General features: G+C 39.8%; 1 protein-coding gene across 3 annotated transcripts in view; it reads right to left on the minus strand.

Moving 5' to 3' along the window:
• Positions 1 to 24,326, minus strand: part of TNRC6B (trinucleotide repeat containing adaptor 6B) — a 240,809-nt gene that overhangs the window by 162,218 nt on the left and 54,265 nt on the right. For all 3 annotated transcript variants that reach the window (XM_060166367.1, XM_060166368.1, XM_060166365.1), the window contains exons 2-3: positions 23,975 to 24,048; positions 18,319 to 18,409 (exon numbers count right to left, since the gene is read on the minus strand). In XM_060166367.1, the coding sequence (XP_060022350.1) occupies positions 18,319 to 18,363 (45 nt within the window). In that variant the 5' untranslated portion in view covers positions 18,364 to 18,409; positions 23,975 to 24,048. The remainder of the gene's footprint in view (positions 1 to 18,318; positions 18,410 to 23,974; positions 24,049 to 24,326) is intronic.

Below are 24,326 nucleotides of genomic sequence, written 5' to 3' on the forward strand. Positions count from 1 at the left end.
GGTCAAGTGTATTCTCTTCTCTTCAAGTGAAATTATACTAATTCACATATAAGAATCTTACAATAGTATTCTACCATGTTCCCCTCCAGGTCTTCATGCCACTGTTTTCGTACAGTTCACAGATACAAATGCTATAAACCCACAATGCATTTGTATTATTGTTGTTCAAACAATCAATTCTCTTTTAAAGAGATTTAAATAATGGAAGAAAGTCACATATTTAAGCTGTGTAGTTTCCATTTTCTGAGTTCTTCATTCCTTTGTGTAGATTCATATTTCCATCTGGCATCATTTTCCTTCTCCCTTTAACATTACTTATAGTAAGGGTATGCTGGTGATAAATTATTTCAGCTTTTGTATGTCTGAAACAGACTTTATTTAGCCTTCAGTTTTGAAAGATATTTTCACTGGTTATAGAATTCAAGGTTAGCAGATTTTTCTTTCAGTGCTTTAAAGATGTTCCTCCACTGTCTTCTTGTTTGCATTGTTTCCAATGAGAAATCCTTTGTTCCTCTGTTAACAGTGTGCCCTTTTTCCTCCGGTTTTAAGATTTTGTCTATCACTGGTTTTGAGTAATTTGATTAGGATGTGCCTTGATGTGGTTTTCTTCATTTTTCTCATGCTTCAGGTGCAGTTGAGCTTTTTGGATCTGGGAATCTGTGCGTTTACAGTTTTTATCGAATTTGGAAAGTTTGAGCCCATTATATCTTAGCTATTTTTCTGCCACACTGCCCCTTCTTCAGAGACTCCAGTTACAGGGATATTAGGTTGACTGAAGTTGTCCACAACACACTGATACTCTTTTCAATTTTTCGATTTTTACTCTTTGTGTTTCATGTTGGATAGTTTCTGTTGGTGATTCTTTATATTCACTAATGTTTTATTCTACAATATCTAATCTGCCATAATTCCATCCAGTATAATTTTCATCTCAAACATTATAGTTTTCAACTCTAGAAATTTGATTTGGGGCTTTTAAAAAATATATTTTCCATGTCTCTGCTTGACTTTTTGAACATCTGAAATACAATTATAATAAATGTTTTAATGTTCTTGTTTGCTAATTCTAACATCTGTGTCAACTACGAGTTGGTTTCAATTGATTTGTTTTTCCCTTCACTATGTTTGTATTTTCCTGGTTTTTACATGCCTGAAAATCTTTGCTTTGAATAACAGACATTGAGAATATTTGCTGGATCCTGAATATTTCTGTATTCCTATAAATATTTTTGAGCGTTGCTCTGACATGCAGTTAAATTACTTTGAAACAGTTTGTTCCTTTTAGGTCTTGTTTTTAGAATTTGTTAAGACAGACTTAATAATTAGTTAGGGCTAATTAATTATTCCCCGCTACTACGATGAGAACTCTACCAGTACTACTGCTGAATATACTAATAATGCTCCATGAATTACGAGGTTTTCTAGGCTGTAGAAACAGGCACGATTACTGACACTGTTTGAGTGCTAGACACTGTTCCTTCCAATCCTCTTGGAGGGGTGCCCCTCCTGCCTCAGCCTTGAGTAGTCACATGTATGTGCCAAAAAGTACTTTGCTGAATACACAGGTGAGCTCTCCTCAAATCTCCAGAGTTCTCTTAGCAGCTCTCTCCTTTCCAGTACTCTGTCCTACAAACTTTGGCTGCCTCAGTCTCCCCAGACTCTCAGCAATGTTGCCTCAACTGAGAGGGTCCACTGGACTTTGCCTGGGCTCCCCTTCCCTGCATTGCGGCCTGGAAGCTCTCTCTCAAGCCAGTACGCTGGGGTAGTCAGAGGACTCACCTTGTTTTCCATTTCTCAGTGATCACTGTCCTTCATTACCTGATGTCCAGTGTCTTGAAAAACCACTGTTTCAAATACATTTTGTGTATATATATATATATATATATTTTTTTTTTTTAATAAATTTATTTATTTTTGGCTGCGTTGGGTCTTCATCGCTGTGTGTGGGCTTTCTCTAGTTGCGACGAGCGGGGGCTATCGTCGTTGTGGTGTGCGGGCTCTAGGCACACGGGCTTCAGTAGTTGTGGCGCATGGGCTTAGTTGCTCCGCGGCATGGGGGATCTTCCTGGACCAGGGCTCGAACCCGTGTTCCCTGCACTGGCAGGCAGATTCTTAACCACTGTGCCACCAGGGAAGCCCCCATTTCATATATTTTAAAAATTGTTATTTCCAATGGGAAGGTAAATCCTGTTCCTGATACTCCATCTTGCCCATTTGGCCTCTGAATTTATTCCTTTGGCTTAGAAAGCTTTTCTCTCACATTGTTACATGAAAGCTTCCCTCAACATCATTTAGGTATCAGCTCAAGTGCCATCTCTTTGAAGCGATGAATGAATCCTGACCACCCCAACTGAAAGAGCTTCCACATTCAGTCACTCTCTAGCATAGCACACATCACTATCTGAAGGGATCACTTATTTATGTGTTTTGTTGCCTGTCTTCCCCCCACCAAGAATGCAAACACCTTGAGGCAGAGACTCTGAATGTCTTATTCATCATAAACTGGGCGCAAGATGTTCGATAAATATTTGCTGACTCTCTAATTTGCTAATCTGTGCTTCTCTTTCTTCTACTCTCTAAACATTTATGTCCCCAGGTTCTGTCCTTGGACCTCTCTTCACATTCTGCCATAGCAATACCATCTAATCTCACAGTTTCAACTATTAAATGTGAGCGATTCCCAGTCCTGTATTTCCAGCCCCTAGCCCCGTATTTTCACCTGGTTGACAGACAGGTATCTGTGGATAGCTTGCCACCGTCTCAAACTCTGTATGTTTGATACGGAATTAATCCTGTTCCCTCCCAAACTTGTTTTCTTCCTTATGTTTCCTATTTGACAATGGCATCCCCATCCTCCCAGTCATTTAGCTTGACACCTTGATGTTACCCTTGATTTCTCCATCTCCTTTTCTTCCATATCAAATTAACTGCTAAATCCCATCCGTTTTATACATGTTACACCTTTCCAACCACCCCCTCCATTCCAGGTACCCCAGATGGTTTAAAAAGAAAACATATATATTTCCTGAAATATAAAGCTGAGAAGGACAGCTAATATTTTGCATGACAGAATCAATATTCAAAATGATCTTAGCAGACTATGGAGAAGGGTGGAAGCTCCTAACACTGTTTTTTGTTTTTACTGAAAATCATTCACTTACAGAAAAATATACAATCCTTAAGTGTAGAACTCAATAAACTTTAGATATGGTTGCACCCATGTAACTATACAGTTCAAGACAGAACATTTCCACCTCCCCAGAAAATTCCTATATGCCCCTTCCCTTGAATTCTACCCCCTATACCCCAAGTAACTATTCTATCACCATAGATGAGCTTTACGTGTTCATAAACTTTATATAATTAGAATGTACACTTTCATGTCTGTCTTTTTTCACTCAATATAATGTTTTTGATATTCACCCGTGTTTTATGTGCATCAAAAGTTCAGTTTTTAAACTTAGCAGTACTTCATTGAACAAATATGTTTATTCATTCACCTGTTGATACGCAGTTGGGCTATTTCTAATTTGGGGCTGTTATAAATAAAGCTACCATGAACATTCTCACGTAAGTCTTTTTGTGAATATATGCAGTCATTTCTATTGGGTATACATCTAGAATGGAATGTCAGGGTCATAAGGTAGGTGTATACTTAACTTTACTACAGACTTGAGAAATAGTTTCTGAAGTAATTGTAGCATTTTACACTCCTTCCAAAAATGTATGAGAATTCCAGCTGCTCTATATACTTATCAACACTTAGCGGGAGCTCCCTGGTGTCCTAGTGGTTAGGATTCCGGGCTTTCACTACCATGGCCCGGGTTCAGTCCCTCGTCAGGACTGCAAGCCCTGCAGTGTGGCCAAAAAAAACAACAAAACACAGCACTGTCAGTCTTTCTGAACTATAGTGAGTATGTAATGATATCACATTACAGTTTTAATTTTCATTTCCCTTATGCATAAGAATGCTAAATATCCTATTTTCATGCCTATTTGAATATCTTATTTTGTGAAATGCCTATTTAAGCCTTTTGTCCACATTTTCAGTTGAGTTGTTTGTCCTTTTCTGATTAATTTTTAGAAATTCTTTACATATTCTACATATGAGACCTCTATTAGATAAACGTATTGCAAGTGTTTTCTCCCAGTCTATAGCTTTTCCACGTTCTTAATGGTTTCAGCTGATCAACAGAAGTTTAACCCTTTTTTTAAAATGAACTTCAACCGAGCTACTTCGGTTGTAAGCTACCTAAGGTCATAGAGACACTTCTTGTGTTATCTTCCAACAAAGCTTTACAGTTTTAGCCCTCACATTTAGGTCTATGATCCATCTCAAATTAGATCTTATGTATGGTATATGATATAGGGATTATGGTTCACATATTTCCATATGGTCACGTATTGGCTCTAGCACCGTTTATTGAAAAATCTTCCTTTCCCTCATTGAATTAATTACTCTTTTTAAAAACCTCCTTAAACTGCGAAGTCTTATACTTTAGATTCAAAACAATCAGTTGTAAAATTGTAGGATGGGCAAGACCAGTATAATAGCCGTGTATTGGATAATGTGGTTGACTCACACAAAGAAGCACTTCTCGCTTAGCAAGGGAATCTACAAATTTTAGCTGACACATATTCTAAAGTCCTTTGAAGCTTATTGTGACCATGTGATTAAATTCTGGTCGAAGAAATATAAGCACAGTGGAATGTGCAACTTCCACAAAGTGTTTCAAGGGAAGTTTTCTCCTCTTTGCTGGATGGAACCCAGACATGATGGTTGGGGCTAGAGCAAAACATAAGGCGGAAGCAACATATTGAAGATGAAAGAACAAAACAGAAGACGTCTGAGTCCCTGTGGCCATACCAGTCCTGGGCCACCTAGTCAAGATTTTTGAGAAATTTATGAGAACTGTCATCATATATTTGATAGAGTGGTCTGTAGAATACTTTTTATCCTTCCTTATTCTATATGGCAGAAATAAGAATAAGCTGTGTTGAAGCTACAAGGTGGGGGGGGGAGCACAGAGAATAAAATAACAAACACACCCATGTAACCATTACCTAGATTTAACATATTTGCTTCATTATATTTGCTTCAGGTTTCTCTCTTTTTTTAAAAGAAATAAAATACAGTGAAGGTATGGTGAAGGGTTGAGGCCCCCCAGCACAGTCTTTTCCAAACCCAATCCCTTTCCTTCCTCCTCAGACGTAATAAACCTATTTTGAAGTTCACGTGTTTACCTCTCAGAGAGAACTTTAACAATTCACTGGTTCTTCCGCCTCTGAGTGCCCCTTAGTTCAGCTTTGGTCTGCCTATAACCAGCATAGGAATCACCTGGGGTGCCTGTAAAACATAAATTCCAGGGTCCCAACTCTTGAGATTCTGTTTCAATAAGTCCAGGGTGGACCTTGGGCACTTTCATTTTAAAAAGCACACAATGTGCAAATCAAAACCACAATGAGATAGCATTTCATATTCACTAGAATGGCTAGAATAAAAAAATACAATAACAAGTGTTGGTGAGGATGTGGACAAATTGAATCCTCACACATTTCTGGTGGGAATTTAAAATGAGGCGGCTTTGGAAAACAGTCTGGCAGTTCCTCAAAAAGTAAAACAGAGAGTTACCATATGACCCAGCAATTCCACTCCTGGTTAATGAAAAGCATATGTCTATACAAACTTACACAAAAATGTTCACAGCAGCATTATTTGTAACAGCCAAAAAGTGCAAACAACCCAAGTGTCCATCACCTGATGAATGGATAAACAAAATGTAGTATATATAATAAAATATTATATATAATAAATTGTATATATTGTATATAAAATGTTATATCTTATATATGTATACAACAAAATATTATTCAGCCATAAAAAGGAGTGAAGTACTGATACATGTTACAACATAGTTGAACTTTAAAAACATACTAAGTGAAAGAAGTCTCACACACAAAGGACACATATTGTATGATTCTATTTATATAAAATGGCCAGAATAGGCAATTGTATAGAGACATAAAGTAGACTAGTGGTTGCCGGAGGCCAAGAGGAACAGGAATGGGGAGTGACTGATAATGGCTACAGGGTTTCCTTCTGGCAAAATGAAAATTTTCTTAAATTAGGTTGTATTATTTTTTAGATTCCACATATAAGTGATATCATAACAGTATTTGTCTTTGACTTAATTCACTAAGCATAACATTCTCTCATTTTTTAAATATAAATTTATTTATTTATTTTTGGCTGTGTTGGGTCTTCGTTGGTGCATGCAGGCTTTCTCTAGTTGCAGCGAGCAGGGGCTACTTTTCATTATGGTGTGCGGGTTTCTCATTGCAGTGGCTTCTCTTACTGCAGAGCACGGGTTCTAGGTGCGCGGGCTACAGTAGTTGTGGCAGGCGGTCTTAGTTGCTGCGTGGCATGTGGGATCTTCCTGGACCAGGGCTCGAACCAGTGTCCCCTGCACTGGCAGGTGGATTCTTAACCATGGCACCACCAGGGAAGTCCCTCTCATATTGTTTCAAATGGCAGGGTCATTCTTTTTACAGCTGAGTAATATTTCATTATGCATATATACATAACCATTCATCTGTTGATGGACACGGGTTGCTTCCATATCTTGGGTCGTAAATAGTGCTGCTATGAACATTGGGGTGCATGTATCTTTTCGAATTAGTGTTTTCATTTTTTTCTGGATATATGCCCAGGAGTGGAATTGCTGGATCATATGGTAATTCTATTTTTAGGCATTTTTAAAAATAAATTTATTTATTTATTTGTTTTTATTTTTGGCTGTGTTGGGTCTTCACTGCTGCGCATGGGCTTTCTCTAGTTGAGGCAAGCAGGGCTACTCTTCATTGCGGTGCGCAGGCTTCTCATTGTCGTGGCTTCACTTGTTGCAGAGCATGGGCTCTAGAGTGCAGGCTCAGTAGTTGTGGCACACAGCTTAGTTGCTCCGAGACGTGGGATCTTCTTGGGCCAGGGATTGAACCTGTGTCCCCTGCATTGGCAGGCGGATTCTTAACCACTGCACCACCAGGGAAGCCCTATTTTTAGTTTTTTGAGGAACCTCCAAACTGTTTTCATAATAGCTGTACCAATTTACATTTCCACCAACAGTGTACGAGGATCCCCTTTTCTTCATACCCTCTCCAACGTTTGTTATTGTACACTTTTTGATGACATTCATTCTGACAGGTGTGAGGTGATATCTCATTGTTGTTCTGATTTGCATTTCTCTAATAATTAGCAATGTTATTATTTCATGTGCCTGTTAGCCATCTGTATGTCTTCTTTGAAAAAATGTCTATTCAGGTCTTCTGCTCATTTTTTGAGTCATTCGTTTTCTTCTGATATTGAGTTGTATGACCTGTTTATATATTTTGGAATATTAACCCCTTGTCAGTCACATCATTTGCAAATATTTTCTCCCGTGGGTTGTCTTTTCATTTTGTCAGTGGTTTCCTTTGCTGTTCAAAAGATTTTAAGTTTAATTAGGTCTCATTTGTTTATTTTTGCTTTTATTTCTTTTGCCTTAGGAGACGAATCCAAAAAAATATTGCTATAATTTATGTCAAAGAGTGTTTTACCTATGTTTTCTTCTAGGAATTATGTGGTTTCAGGTATTACATTTAGGTATTTAATCCATTTTGAGTTTGTTTTTATATATGGTGTGAGGAAATGTTCTAATCTCATTGTTTTACGTGTGGCTATCCAGTTTTCCCACCACCACTTATTGAAAAGACTGTCTTTTCTCCATTGTATATTCTTGCCTATTTTGCCATAGATTAATTGAACATAGGTACATGGATTTATTTCTGGGCTATTCTGTTCCATTGATCTGTGCATCTAACTCTGTGCCAGTACCATGCTGCTTTGCTTACTGTAGCTTTGTAGTATAGTTTGAAGTCTGGGAGGGTGATACCTCCAGTTTTGTTCTTTTTTTCTCAAGACTGCTTTGGCAGTTTGTGGTTCCATATGATTTAGGCTCCAATCCAAGAGCATGGAATATCTTTCCATTTCTTTGTATCATCTTCAATTTCCTTCATCAATGAGTTTTTAGATTATAGGTCTTTCACCTCCTTGGTTAAGTTTATTCCTAGGTATTTTATTCTTTTTTGATGTGATTTAAAATTTTTTTTTTTTTACTTTCTCTTTCTGATAGTTCATTATTAGTGTATAGAAAAGCAACAGATTTCTGTATATCAATCTTATATCCTGCAACTTTGCTGAATTCATTTATTAGTTCTAATAGTGAACTGTATACTTTATTTTTTTAATTTTAATATAATTCTTAAAGTTTACTCTCCATTTACAGTTATTATAAAATATAGCTGATATTCTGAATTGTATACTGTAAATGAGTAAATTTTATGGTATGTAAAGCATATCTTAAGAAAACTGTTAAGAAAGAAAAGAAAAATACCCAAGGTAATTCTTATGTATACAGGCATACCTGAGAGATTGTGGGTTTGTTTCCAGACAACCACAATAACGCAGATATTGCAATAAAGCGAGTTATATGATTTTTTTTGTATCCCAGAGCACGTACAAGTTATGTTTACACTATACTGTAGTCTATTAAGTGTACAGTAGCATTATGCCTAAAAGAAACAATGTACCTTAATTAAAAAATACTTTATTGCTAAAAAAATGCTAACCATCATCTGAGCCTTCAGCAAATTGTAATCTTTTTGCAACAGTAACACTGAAGATCAGTGAGTACAGATCACCATAATGAATATAATAATGACAAAAAAGTTTGAAATATCATGAGAATAACCAAAATGTGACACAGAGACCCGAAGTGAGAAAATGCTGTTTTTGAAAAAATGGTGCCGATAGACTTGCTTGACACATGGTTGCCACAAACCTTCAATTTGTAAGAAACGCATTATCTGTGAAGCAAAATAAAGCAAAATGCAATAAAATGAGGTGTGCCTGTACTAAAGTGACACAAACCTGAAGTAGTTTCTACTGTTCTTATACTTGGACCTTTTCTCATTTCCCAGGTCTCATCTATTCTTACATGCTGAGAACTCCGAAGTATATACCTTGATATCCTCTCTCTCATTCTCTCTTCTGAGTTCCAAGATGCCTACTAAATATCTTCTCCTGGGGTGCCTAAAGGCACCTCAATATTTCAAAACCCAAACCTCCATACATAACCCAGTTAACCACAACGACAATAATAGTTAACAACAGCTGCAACAAACCTTGCTCTATCTCTTATATTATTGCATGTATCATTCAAGCTGAAAACTCCAGATTTGCCTCTAAGTGCCGCCATCCCATTCTTTCTGAACATTTCTCTTGTTAGTCCTCTCCTCTTTAGACCCACTGTTATTGCCTGATTGCAAGCCTTCCTCAATCTGACTCTTACCTGGTCTCCCTGTATCCATTTTAAACCCTGTCTGTAACCATTTCTCCACCCTGCTGCTACAGTGATGCTTCTAAAACACATATCAGACCAGGTTTCTCCCCTTCTAGCTGTACCCTGTTGCCTGCATGGGATTCCGTCTAACCTCTTCTCTCACAGTCTCATACACACATCCTAATGCTCCAACACCTCTCCTCAAGAGAAGTGTATGACTCTGAGAATGCACAAAGCACCCTCTTCTCTCATATGCATTCTTCTACACCCAGGTGAACTTTCTAGGAAGCTTCTCTGATATAAGTAAACAGAGTTGATTACTCTGCCATATGACTTCTTCAGGATGGAGTATTGAACTTAGTGTGGTCTCTGGAGTCAGACAGACCTGGAATCTAATCCAAATTATGTTGTTTGCCAGCTATGTAAACAAATGGGAAAAATACCTATCTTGCATGGTTTCTTTCCCAGTCTGCTCTTAAAATACCAGAATCTATAAAATCCTGTTATAAATTTGGTAAGTCAGATTCAGTCTAAGGTAGAAATATCCTGAACTTAAAGAAGCAAAAGACTGTCTAAATCATCTCATTTAATTCTCTTTAGTGTAAAGCAGTCAACAGATCACTTTATTCTTTGTAGACAAAGACTAAGTTTACTTGTTACCTTTAGTAACAATAAAGGGAATGTTACAGGTAAAATGTTGACTTCTTGATTCAATAAATATTTTTTATTTGTAGTAATTAATAGAGATACATGGGCACTTAAATCTATAGCTATAACTTTTAAATCCTAGAGTTTATTCATTTTTATTGTTTTATTATAAATATTTAAATATACGAAAAAAGTACAGAGACTAAGATTACAAACACCCAACTGCTCAGTTTTATTATAAACTTTACTATAGTTGCTTAGATTTTGCTTATTAAAAAAAAAAAATCCAAGCCTACAGCTGCATAATCTCTATAATTAGTAAGCCAACACGAACTCATTTAGACTATCAACCTAAATTATACTAAATTTAAACTGAGAAATAGCTGTGGAATTGAAATTAAGAATTCTTATCCATCCTCATTGAGAAATATGTATAATGGAAGATTATATCAGTGTTTATTAGAGACTTACCCAGGAATGCTGGGGTTTGCCTCCCAATTCATATGTCTTTTTTTTTTTTTTTTGGCCACATCGCACAGCATGTGGGATCTTAGTTCCCTGACCAGGGATTGAACCCGCACCCCCTGCAATGGAAGCGTGCAGTCTTAACCACTGGACCGTCAGGGAAGTCTCTCATATGTCATTTATGGGATCTACTTCCTCATCTCTGGTCCCTGCTATCCTACTCAAAGAACTCAAGACCCAATGGAAATCAGTCCATAGGCTGGGTTGGGCTAATCAGATTCTCTTTCTTTTAGAGAATTTGAGGGTCAAGATGCAGATATTCTAGTCTATCCTCTACATCAACACCAGTTATCATAAGAAAGCAAACCATAGGGACTTCCCTGGTGGCGCAGTAGTTAAGAATCTGCCTGCCAATGCAGGGGACATGGGTTTGAGCCCTGGTCCGGGAAGATCCCACATGCCTTGGAGCAACTAAGCCTGTGTGACACAACTACTGAGCCTGCGCTCTAGAGCCCATGAGCCACAACTACTGAGCCCACGTGCCACAACTACTGAAGCCCATGCGCCTAGAGCCTGTGCTCCGCAACAAGAGAAGCCACCGCAATGAAAAGCCCACGCACCGCCACGAAGAGTAGCCCCCACCTGCTGCAACCAGAGAAAACTCACATACAGCAACGAAGACCCAAGGCAGCCAAAATATTAATTAATTAATTAATTTTAAAAGATGCACTTAAAAAAAAAAGAAAGCAAACCATAAAGTAAAATGCACATTATCTCTTCCATTCTTTAAAAATCTGTTGCCTATTATAGAAGGGTGGGGAGGGATGGATTGGGAGTTTGGGATTAGCAGATGTAGACTATTATATAGAAAATGGATAAACAATAAGGTCCTACTGTATAGCACACAAACTATACTCAGTATTCTGTGATAAACCATAATGGAAAAGAATATGAAAAAGAATGTGTGTGTGTGTGTGTGTGTGTGTGTGTGTGTGTGTGCGCGCGTATCTGAATCATTTTGCTGTACAGCAGAAATTAACACAACATTGTAAATCAACTATACTTCAATAAAATAAAATCTAAAAAAAGAAATCTGTTGACTACTATTAAAACTCCTTAGCCTAAAATTACCTGGTCTCTGCCATTACCTCCTCTTCAACCTAGCACCCAACACTCATATCACTGTGTTGTGGATTAAAGATGACCCTAAATTTTCTGCCAGTCCTCTCAATGAGAAGTGGGATCTGTTTTTCCTTCTTTTGAATCTAGAGTGGCCCTATGACTTGCTTTAATTCAACAGAAGGCAGAGGGAGTAAAGCTGTGTGACTTTTGAGGCTGGACCTTAATATAACTCAGCTTTTGCATGCTGGGAATGTTCCCTCTTGGGAGTCCAGTCTCCATGCTGTGAGAAACCCAAGCCAGGTAGAGAGGTCATATGTAGGAGACCCTTGACGCTCGGGTCAACAGCCTTAAGCTATGCTCCCAGCTGACAGCCAACGTTGACTGCCAGCTATGTGAGTGACCCACTTTGGACATTTCTGGCCAGTTGGGCCTCCAGATGATGGCAGCCCTTGCTGACACCACTTTGGGCCCTACTGAGCCCAGCCAACTACAGAGTCATGAGAGTTAATAATAAGTTGTGGTGGTGGTGGTGGTGGTGTGTGTATGTGTATGTTTTAATGTATATAACTTTTATTTTTAAGAACAGGTTTAGGTTAACAGAATTAAATAATTAACTGAATGATTACAAAGGTATATCTTTTTTAAACAATATCTTAATTACAAAGAATAAAACAGAAGGGAAAATATAAATAAACAGCTACAATACAAAATATGTCAGTAAATCCACACTAGAATGGAAACACCCTGGTAACACAGAGTCCCACTATGGAATAGCTAGCCCAGGCACTAAGAAACTGATCACTGCATTCAGAAAGTCTAAGCCACAATGTCAGATAAAATAGTACCTGTTTTTAGATTAATGTGACAGCATAAGCACAAAAATACTAAATAAATTAAGTTACATGAGTCTCTCTCTAAGAGAACTGTGCCAATGAAGTTCATGCTCCCACCTTTGGATTTCTGATATGGCATCAAAGACTTTTTTACAGAACATAATTTTCATACTTAACTTCTGAAAATGTGGAACAATAAGACAGATTCATGGGTAACTGTGTTAATTCTATTCAAGTTTCTCTCTCACAGACCCAGCAGGGAAATTAAATAAGCCCTGAAGTAGTCCTTGGGAAAAATATAAGGAATAGTCACTGTGCCTCCAAAGGATATATTCAGGGGCTTCTGAAGTTTTACATTAATAATAACTCTGTCAGCTTGCTGTCCTTCAGCATTTACAATAGAAGCTTTCATTAAAATAGCAGAACTCTGTTTGAGAAAGTGATTAGGTCACACAAAATTATATTTAGTGACCATTCAGGGAACAAAGCTAGTTCTAAACTAACGTGAAATTTAACATTTTTTTTTCTTGCTTCCATTTAAAATTCTTGCGGCTCCAATAATCAAAAGAAAGAAAAATCACAGGTCACTGAGGCAGCTCTGTGTGTCAGCACCCAGCACGGTTCCTGGCACATAATAGATGCTCAATAAGTATTTGCAGAATTAATGAGAAGAAAAGAGGAGGGGGGAAAGGGAGGTAAAAAAAAAAATAAGCAAGGAAAAATGGAAAGAACGCTTGTACGTAACTACAGATTCATCTATGGCCAACCTACAGCCAACTGTCAGAAACCACCCTCTGCTTTTTATCTTTCTAGCACAGACACAGTCTCTAAACTCAAGAGACTGAAATGTACATCTCCCAACTCTTGAAGAATATATAATCCCCAGTCCATCTCTGAACTTAAACAAACATCTCTCTCCAAAAAAAAAAAAAAAAAAAACTATGGAAGATGTTGCAAAGTTTCAGAGAATACTTCTTCAAAAGGAGCATCAAAATTCTCCAAGAAGACTTCCTTTGTCAGTCCTGTCTGACCATAAGCATCCCTCATTTCTGTTTGTACAACACTTACATGGGTATTTTTAAAAACTGCATTGACCCTTTCATTCACTTATTAGATTTCTTAGCACCTTCTCTACAAACGCAATTCCAAAACTTCCCCTTAAAAGGAAACCTAAACTCGTCATTTCAAGTCCTTAATCGTGCACTCTAAACTCTCCAAATAACAATGACTTCTGTTCCAGAGGCAACATGAAGAAAAGCTGAACCCCGCTTTCTTTCTTTCCTCCTCTAAATATCTCTCCACCACCAGACAGGAGTCAGAAGGGCAGGGTTCAGGCCTGAGCCCAGGCACCACCACAGCAGCAAAGGCCGGCCTCACCGATCCCCAGGGCTTCTTTCAAGCTCACAAGCATAGTGAACCTCTTCCAGAAACACACTCTGCCTTCCTCCACTCATTTCTTTCCTCTTTTCTCAAACATGCATGGGCCTCCTCCATTAAAAAAACATCTTTCACTTGAACTAGTAATGCCTCCTTCTCACTTCATTTACTTCTAAATTTCCTACAACTGGATAGTAGACTACAGCCACAACTCTTACTTTTTTTTTATCATTTAATTTCTTTTTAACCCATCAAATTAGTTTCTCATCCTCTTACTCTTGCAGACCATTAATAAATTCCTTTCAAAAACTTTCTTATTATGGGGACTTCCCTGGTGGTCCAGTGGTTAAGACTCTGTGCTCCCACTGCAGGGGGCGCGGGTTCGATCTCTGGTTGGGGAACTAAGATCCTATGTGCCGTGCAGAGGGGCCAAAGAAAAAACTTTCTTATTATGGAAAATTTCAAGTACATACAAAGTAAATACAAATGAACCCCTACGTACCCATCACCAAGCTTCAACAGTCGTCAACATTCTGTCATTCTTGTTTCAGCCATACTTACATCCATTCTCCATCCCTATTTAATTATATTATTTTACAGTTTTCACAGGGAAATTGTACCTGGAAAGTTGTAATTTTTATTGTAAATGTAAATTATAGAATTATAATTTTGACAAATGGATATACCTGTATAACTTACACCCCTATCGGACATAGAACGCCTCCATCCCTCCAGAAAATTTTCTTGCGTCCCTTCTCTTTAATTAATTCTTCAAAAAACAAATCCAGATGCATTTGCTCAGTTACCAATCTCCTTGGCTTCTTAGCAGCATCTGACAGTACTGATTCTACCTTTTTCTTGAAATATGCCTCTCGATTTTATGAAGCAAAAGTATTCCAGTTCGGGCTTCCCTGGTGGCACAGTGGTTGAGAGTCTGCCTGCCGATGCAGGGGACGCGGGTTCGTGCCCCGGTCCGGGAAGATCCCACATGCTGCGGAGCAGCTGGGCCCGTGAGCCATGACCGCTGGGCCTGCGCGTCCGGAGCCTGTGCTCCGCAGCGGGAGAGGCTACAGCGGTGAGAGGCCGGCGTACCGCAAAAAAAAAAAAAAAGTATTCCAGTTCATCCTCAAGTCATGTCAGCTTTACCGCCAAAATACACCTCAAGTCTGTCTTCCTCCACGTCAGTGCAGGATGCTAATCCACCTTCTCTCTCACCTGAGTGACTGACTACGACTGTCTTCTTTCTCATTGGTCTCCCTGCTCCCACTCTTGCTTCTCTCTCCAACCCATTCTCCACACAGCAACCAGAGTGATCTTTTAAAAATGCAATCATATCACGCTACTCCCTAACTTAACAGCCTTTAATGGCTTCCCAGTTGACAGAGGATAAATCCACATTCTACATCAGGGCCTTCAAGTTCTTGCAAGGTCTTGGCCTCCTTGTATAACTTCCTATCACCGCTGGGCCTCACGGGACTTTTGATAGTTCTTGGAAGAGGCCAAGGTCTTTTGAAGCTGTTTCTTCTGTCTGGAATACTGTTCTTCTAGCTCTTTACACAACTGGCTCCCTCGGCCTTTACCTCTCAGCTGAAATGCCACCTTTCCAGAGTGGCCTTCCTTGACTAACCTAAGCTTGTCCTCCCAGTCACCCTATATTACATTATTTTATTTTCTTCATGGTATTGACCATAATCCACAATTACTGTCTTTATTTACATTTGTTTCTCCCACTGAAACATAACCACCTCGAGAGTAAGAAGCCCGTCTTTTCTATTTATTGTTGTGTATCCCCTAATAGCACATGCTCAAGAATTATTTTTTAAAAAATGGATACACTTCAGTATCGTTTTATAGAAAAGCCCCACTTTTTCTCAAAACCAGTTACCTTTCCTAACTTCTTTCTGTTAACAGAAAACCACAAATTATGTTACCATAGTACTATGATAAATTCCTGCATTAACATCAAATCATTCGGAATATAATAAGATTTTAAACAAAGAGAAGCAGAAGAAAGAAAAAAGTCATAAAAACATAACTTAAACTAAGACTGATGAAAACAAAGTTATAATCTAATTTTTAAGAACGAAGCATCGGGCTTCCCTGGTGGCGCAGTGGTTAAGAATCCGCCTACCAATGCAGGGGACACGGGTTCAAGCCCTCGTCTGGGGAGATCCCACATGCTGCAGAACAACTAAGCCCATGCACCACAACTACTTAGCCTGTGGCTCTAGATCCCACGAGCCACAACTACTGAATCCTGCGCCTAGAGCCCGTGCTCCGCAACAAGAGAAGCCACTGCAATGAGAAGCCCGTGCACCGCAACGAATAATAGTCCCCACTCGCTGCAACTAGAGAAAGCCCGCACCCAGCAACGAAGACCCAATGCAGCCAAAAAAAAAAAGAACAAAGCATCTACTTATTATAAGTATAAAAGGAATATTCTTTTATTCTTTAGTCTGATTCTAAACTGATAAAATATTCAATAATTGAAAATCAAGAAATGCAATCCTTCCTCCCCTGCTCCCAGAAAGAAGGTAGAAACTGAATCTCTGGTACAATTAAATATTCTACATTGGTCTAGTTACATGCTTGTCAAGCAACCTTCCAGTTACAACCTAGCTTTCTAGGGAGAGAATGTACTAACCAGAAGATCCAAGAATCCAGTCTTCCTTAACATTGTAGTTCATTATAAATTAATTAATTAGTGTCTTGGGGAAGGGTCTGTGGGTACTATAGAAATCCTGGGGTTTGTGTATTTTGGGTGACCTGGGTGTGTGTTTGGGGGAGATTCCTAGAGTGTGTCCAGATGTCACATATTCTGACTCTCCCTAAATCAGATTCAGGATCTAGATGAGTCTGATCAAAGTCTATAGGCTTCTCCTTTGGCTACAGAAAGAAGGAAGAGATCTGGTGAGGGGGAAAAAAACAAACAAGAAGACAGGATGACATCTGTCCTTCTACCTAACACATGGACTGCAGTGAGGGGGGATTCAGAAAGAAGCTGAAGCATCTTTCACAAGGGACCCTGAGACTCAGGGCACAAACTGTGCTTCTCTGAAGCCCAGCCCACAAAGCCCAACAGAGCAGAGACGGGGGCGGCCTCTCTAAAACTTGGTGAAGTGTTTGTTGTATGAGGCCAATAGGCAGCGAGGACTGATCTGATGGGAACCCACAGACGTCTTTTTTAATAATTTACTGATGTGAAATCCACATAACAGAAAATGAACAATCCAGGGGCATCTGGTATATTTACAATGTCGTACAACCACCACCTCTATTGAGTTCCAAAACATTTTCATCACCCCGAACAGAAACCCCATACCCATTAAGCAGTCACTCCTCATTCCCCTTCCCCTCAGCCAATCCCTGGCAACCACCAGTCTGTGTTCTGTTTACGGATTTATCTATTCTACATGTTTCATATAAATGGAATCACACAATATGTGACCTTTTGTGCCTGGCTTCTTCCAATTAGCATGATGCTTTGGAGGTTCCCGGTGACATCTAACCCCTCTCCACTTTTGCTCTGGTGAAAGAATAAGCTTTCCCACAGAGAGTACCAGTAGCAGTGGCAGCAGAAAAGGGACAGCCCTCAGGAGGGTTCAGAGCAGATAACATGCTGGACACTGTCCAGGACACAGTGTGAGATACCCTCAGAGCTCCCAGGGAGGGACGAGAGACAATTTTGACAGGAGAAAGAGGGATGTGAAAGTGATACCGAGGGTTCCGTATAACCAGGAAGAGAAACAGCCAAGGAGACTCTGGACATGAAGCCAGATATATACAGATATAGATAAACACATACATAACTACTTATACACAGGTGACAATGATAGCACTCATTTAAGCTTTAGCTTGAAAAACCAAACCAATTACCATTTAAAAATTTATAATTAAAAGTGTCTAAAGGGCTTCCCTGGTGGCGCAGTGGTTGAGAGTCCGCCTGCCGATGCAGGGGACACAGGTTTGTGCCCCGGTCCGGGAAGATCCCACATGCCGCGGAGCGGCTGCGCCCGTGAACCATGGCTGCTGAGCCTGCGCATCTGGAGCCTGTGCTCCCCAACGGGAGAGGCCACAACAGTGAGAGGCCCGCGTACCACAAAAAAAAAAAAAAAAAAAAAAGTGTCTAAAAAATTATCAGTGATACCTCTGTGTAGCAGGAATAAGGGACAGAGTTTTACCTTTTACCTTATACACTTCTAATTTGTTTTAATTTTTAAAATAAGTATATACAACTTGCATAATAAAACCTTAAAGTAGTCTACAAATGAATCATAAATTTTTCTATGAGTTCAGAAAAATTTGTTTTAAATTTGTCACCGAGTGTAACAAAAACGGATAGTGAGAAGAAAAAAACTCTCAATCTTAGGTTAGGTTCTAATTTAAATCAATCAAATTTCTAAATTCACCTAAAACATAACACCCACTCTATTCAATCACTGCTCCTGCTGTTTAATTTCTGCTCAAATTATTTGCACCTTTAGTAATTCACTGACCTTGGAACTGCTTTCTTCCGATACTTCTCCCTCATTGGTCTGCATGGGAACAGACTCTGTGCAAAACTCTGCAGAAACACACAAATACTGCCTAAAAGAGGTAAGAAGAGAAAAAAAACACATAAGGAATTCAGTGTGAAAATCTGTTTTCTCAGACTATACTGAAATTCTGTCACTGAGACCATAGATACTGTGAAGCAATGACCTTAAGTAATGTGTGTGCGCACGTGCACGTGTGTGTGTGTGTGTGTGTGTGTGTGTGTGTCTGTATACACATGCATCCTAGATAAGAAAGGAGGGAGAGAGGTAGGGAGAGAGTTTTCCCCACCTTAGGGGAGAATAATTAGGACAGGTTTAAGACACTGGAATATTAAACAGTTCTAGATGTCTTTCCTCTTTTTGACTTTCGGCAGAGGTAATAGTGAAAATCTTCAGCAATTCATACAGTACAAACACTGACCTGTCAGAAAAGAGGCCGACCTAAGTAGACTAGGGGACCAGTTATGCTGTAGCAGGTCATACTGTCTGGCTATTAGGCTAGGCTATTGAAAGTATCTGGGTTTCTTGGGTTTATAATTTATGTTCAACATTTATGGTATTTTATAACTGAAATTAAGGTGTACTCTAATGGTTGATCCCACCTTTTTATTTTAAGAAAATCTGCTTAATAAAATAAATGTCAGTTAATTTATTTTTATATGAGAACAGACTATTCATAGGGCAAGAGAATAAAAAGTAGTAATTTTTCCTCTAAGAAGAAGATGAGTCCAATAAAAGTGTTAAAAGTTTATGAATTAAAATGTACCAGGGGCTTCCCTGGTGGCGCAGTGGTTGAGAGTCCGCCTGCCGATGCAGGGGACACAGGTTCGTGCCCCAGTCCAAGGGGATCCCATATGCCGCGGAGCAGCTGGGCCCATGAGCCATGGCCGCTGAGCCTGCGCGTCCGGAGCCTGTGCTCCGCAATGGGAGAGGCCACAACAGTGAGAGGCCCACGTACTGCAAAAAAAAAAAAAAGTACCAAAAAGAAACTACTAAAAGTTTATGCAACATTCAAATTAATTCACTAAGTACGTAATTATTAAGGAATAAGTACTCAAACTGATACAAAGCAAATCTCCATTATAATACAGGTATGAATATTTCAAAGCCTTTCAAATATTTCAAAGGGCTCATAGCTACAAAATATGAAAGCTAAAAAGACGTTTGACAGTGAATCCTTTTGGTGTGCAGAGAAATCTTTATGAATACAGCAGGTTTGGGGACCTCGCAAACTCGTTCTGGTGTAGGCTTCTCAATAACCAAGACCTAAGGCCAAAAAGGTATTGAATATTTCTGGAAATCTGTTTCCTTACCTGTTGGGTGGGAAAGGGTATCGAAATACCTACTGTGCTCACCTAATAAGGTTTTTTGGGAAGCAATGTGTATTTATGTAACGAAATGTAAAATTGGTACAGTGGAAGCCCCTTAACCAACACCAATTCACTCACTCCGCGTGAACCGACACTGTCCATTCCCTCTGTAAAATACACAGCTGAAGCTCACAGAAAGTGAAACAGGCTTTCTCTAGTTGGTTTTGTCCCTCACCTGTTTATGACAGTTGTGCAAAAGCAGAATTACTCTTTCTATAAAAACTAAATTGACAGCACTGGAAAAACTTGATAACATTAACTAGGAAGATCTGGTATACAAATTGCTTCACAAAAGTCTTTTAAGTTCTCATTCTGCTTTACTGAAATAGAGATTGTATTTCATAGATGATACATTACAGGCATAGCTGACCAGAAAAGACACCCCCATTATTTCTGTGCCGTTTTCGTTTGAATGCGCTGGAAAGAAGAACGCTTCTTCCCCTCTCCTGAGGTTTCACTCCTGGCTCCACTCCATCCACACATTCCACCCCAGTGGAGGTGCAGGATCTTATCTGAATGGTGAGTTCAGAAGGAGAAACAAGGTATGTGAGCTCAGCCCCTTCTGTCTCTTACCTTCGGAAGCCAGCTGTCCCTCAGGAGCACGCATTGTGCTCCACTCTCATACCCATCAATACAGGTCCCTCACGTAAACCTGTGACAGGTAAGTCTGCTGAATTCTGAGCTTCACTGTTAAGACTCTTGCCCGTAGATGTAAGCTGCATTCTCCAAGACAGCTTTATTAGTAATAAAGATGATATTTTGGTCTCCCAAATGCCCTACTCTTCCATTTCTCAATGGTATAAAACTCAGCCCAGGGAAAAGGTGCTATTTATTAGATCTCTCAAAGACCTAAATCTGGCAGATGAGACTGGAGTCTTGATTAATAGACATGAAGCAAAATTTGGGGAGAAAAATACACGTGAAATTTCTGAGGCTTCTGTTGGGCCCAGGACTCTGGGCCTTGGTCTTTTGTGAGGGGGCAAGGTGCTTTGACCTTATAGAGGTTTACATTAGTCCACATGAGTTTTTACAGTTATATACTAGCTTTTAACTACTGAGGCTAAATTAGAAGTTTATAAAGCATAGGGGGGCTTCCCTGGTGGCACAGTGGTTAAGAATCCACCTGCCAATGCAGGGGACACGGGTTCGAGCCCTCGTCTGGGAAGATCCCACATGCCGTGGAGCAACTAAGCCCGTATGCCACAACCACTGAGCCTGCGTTCTAGAGCCCGCAAGCCACAACTACTAAAGCCCACGTGCCTAGAGCCCGTGCTACGCAACAAGAGAAGCCACCGCAATGAGAAGGCCGTGCACCGCAACGAGGCATAGCCCCCGCTCACCTCAACTAGAGAAAAGCCTGTGCACAGCAATGAAGACCCAACGCAGACAAAAATAAAATAAATTTTAAAAAAAAAAGACAATTTTATAAAGCATAGGCCACACTGTATTTTGACCTTAGTGTAACTGTAGTTATGGCAACTCTGTCTTCAGGTATGTGGCTGTTTCTATAGAGACAAGGCTGCATGCACCAGGCAGAGAAGCCTGAGCAAAGGCTTGGGGGCTTCGCCGGCCTCAGCAAAGCAACAAGCCACAACTGGTCGTGGCGGCAGCAGTGGTGGTGGTGGCACTGAAAGCTCATCTAAATGTCAGCTGTGCAAGTGGCCTCAGCATACATCAGCCACTCTGGCCTAGCAAGCAAATGCCAGCTGTGCTGGCCTCAGCAAAGGCAATAGGGCATTATCAGGCTTGGGTGGCTTCAAAGCACAGACGGCTGCTGCCTGACCTTGAATCATGCAGGCACAGCTTTTCCTAAGCAGACATGGCTGAGGCAATGATTAGACTTTAGGGAAAAGAGACTTTCTTCATACAGGCCTTTTAGATATTTAGCGAGTGCAACCATTATTTGCTGCATATAAGCTGCAAGGCAGCTGAATTTCAAACAGCACATGTGCTATAAAACCAGTGAAGTTCTATGTTTAAATTGTTTGTTCTAGGCTTATATAGGCAATTCAAAGGGGAAATGGAAATTGAGAGGTTTCTCACTAAATGTCATACTGATGTCCTTAATTTGCTCTCTCTTTTTTTTTCTGGTTGATTTTGAACTATCCTCAATGTTTTTCAATGTGTTTCTTGAGAAAGTCTCTAAGACGTTCTTGTTTGAAGTCGTGGCTTATAGTTGTGTCTAAGGGTCTAAATCAGTTTTACCGCCCTTTTGACAAAAACGAAGGTGAATAAAGTAGGTGACCGACGATAGTCTTGACCTGGCACAGTGCTTCAGCACACACTGGACAGGCCTCAGCAGACGTTAACGAGCAAATACGAGTAACGTCATGCAGCCTCTGTGCTCGAGCTTCTCTAAAGAAGTTGGCAAATATGTTCATATTTTCAAATTCCTCCAGGATCCAGCCCTCACCTGTCTCTCCAGCTTCATCGGCCAAGGTCTCTTTGTTCACTTTGTTCCAGCCATAGTGAACTACTTACAGCTTCCCAAATATGCCAGATTGTTTCAGGTTTCCATGTTTTTATTCATATTACTCCCTTGGTCTTTCCTCTCCCTACTTCTCATTCGAGACTCAGCTTTCATAAAGTAATTCCTGTCTCACCTCTAGGCAGAACTGGTGATTCCTTCCTCAGTGTTCCCAGTGGATCCTGTTTGAATTTTACTACAAGATCTGTAACACTGTATTGGATTTATTTACTTACATTAATGCCTCTCCTATTAGATTATCAACGCTTTGATACCAGACACTATTTCTCATTAATCTCTGTATTAACAGATTACGTAAAACTGTGTACCCAGCATTTAATAAGTATCCAATAAATTTCTATGTAAGAATGACTGAATTAATCAACTAAAGCCTTTTTTGTTTAAATTGCAATAGGTATTTATTCAATAAATATTTACTGGGTCCCCACCACATGCCAGATGGTGCTGGGCTAGTGTGGTGTAGTAGAATAAGCTTTGGCTTTGAAGGAGCAGAACCATTATTCTTTGTCATTTCTTGGCTGTATAATCTTGAGCAAGTTACTTAACTTTCTAATCTTCATTATTTTCATCTATAAAACTGGTCAGAGGAGGTGTTACAAGAATGAAGTTAAATAATAGGACTTCCCTGGTGGCGCAGTGGTTAAGAATCCACCTGCCAATGCAAGGGACACAGGTTCAAGCCCTGGTCCGGGAAGATCCCACATTCCGCGGAGCAACTAAGCCCACGTGCCACAACTACTGAAGCCTGTGCACCTAGAGCCCGTGCTCTTCAACAAGAGAAGCCACTGCAACGAGAAGCCCGAGCACCACAACGAAGAGTAGCCCCCGCTCACCGCAACTAGAGAAAGCCCGCGTGCAGCAGTGAAGACTCAACGCAGCCAAAAATAAAAATATATATATATAAATTAATTAATTAATTAAAAAAAATAATATACGTATAGCACTCAGCAAGGTGTCCAGAAGCAGCCAGTAGGCACTACAAAAACAGTTCCTTTCCAAGAATTCTCAAAGGGTTTACAGACTAGTAAAGGAGACAGATACAAATAACTCTTAAAATAACGAATGCTTCATTGCTGTAACAACAACGGGTGCTCTTAGAACACAGATGAAAAAGAAATTCTGCCAGGAGAGTACAAGAAGGAAGAGTAAATAGTTGCATTCCTCTCCCCTCTTCCAAAATCTAAGCAAAGAGAAGAGCATCCATTAAGGCACAAAGTTGTGAAAAATAACTTCATGTCTGGGGAACAGAACATAGTCTGGTAAGGTTCACAGATAGAGGTTTATTAAAAAAGAAGCCAGAAACGTTGTTTGGGATTAGGTTTTGGAGGGGTTTGTAGGATGACATCTGCATTGACCGGGAGCCACGAGAGCTGTTTAAGCAAAGGTGCGACGTGAGCAAATCTATCGTTAGACGCTGACTCTGGCAGTGCGTGGACTACAGACCGGAGGGGGGAGGGACCGGAGGCAGAGATGCGAGGCTACACTCATGTAAAACTGTGAAACTGCTAAATCTAAGAACAAATTCTAGCTTCATAAAAGGATGAGGCACCAAATGTCAGTATCAAACGAAATACAGGTGTTTTTAAAGGGACCTAGTGAAGTGGAAATGCAAAAGGGCTGGTGTGATGGCCACTTTAAATACCCTTCTGTAAGAACTCTGGAAAGAAGCATTAATGTCAAAACGTACTTTTCTTCTTTTTAAGATGAAGACTCTCATTTCACTGTCAATACACGGTGGAAATAGATTTTTAAAACTTACCTTTGACAGTATCCTGGGGCAACACAAGCCCGTGAAGATGAGTCTAGACTACATTCAGTGCAAAAACCAAAACCCTGAAAAGAGAAGAAAATAACAATGAGCCTCATGCGCACAGCAAGATGCCATGGTACAAATCCAGGCTTCTCCACCTACCAGCTACTGACGCTTAGGCCAGTGGCCTAACAGCTCAAGCCTCAGCTTCCTCATTCAACATTGGGAACAATAACAGCATCTTCCTCATAGGGTTCTTTGGAAGTTTAAATGAAATATGTGTAAAACACTTAATACAGGGCAGGGCACCAGCCACATGCTCTATAAAGGTGAATGGTTTTTAAGAATGTGAACTGAAATA

The sequence above is a fragment of the Lagenorhynchus albirostris genome, chromosome 11 (genome assembly GCF_949774975.1).
Source record: "Lagenorhynchus albirostris chromosome 11, mLagAlb1.1, whole genome shotgun sequence".
Taxonomy (NCBI): Eukaryota; Metazoa; Chordata; class Mammalia; order Artiodactyla; family Delphinidae; genus Lagenorhynchus; species Lagenorhynchus albirostris.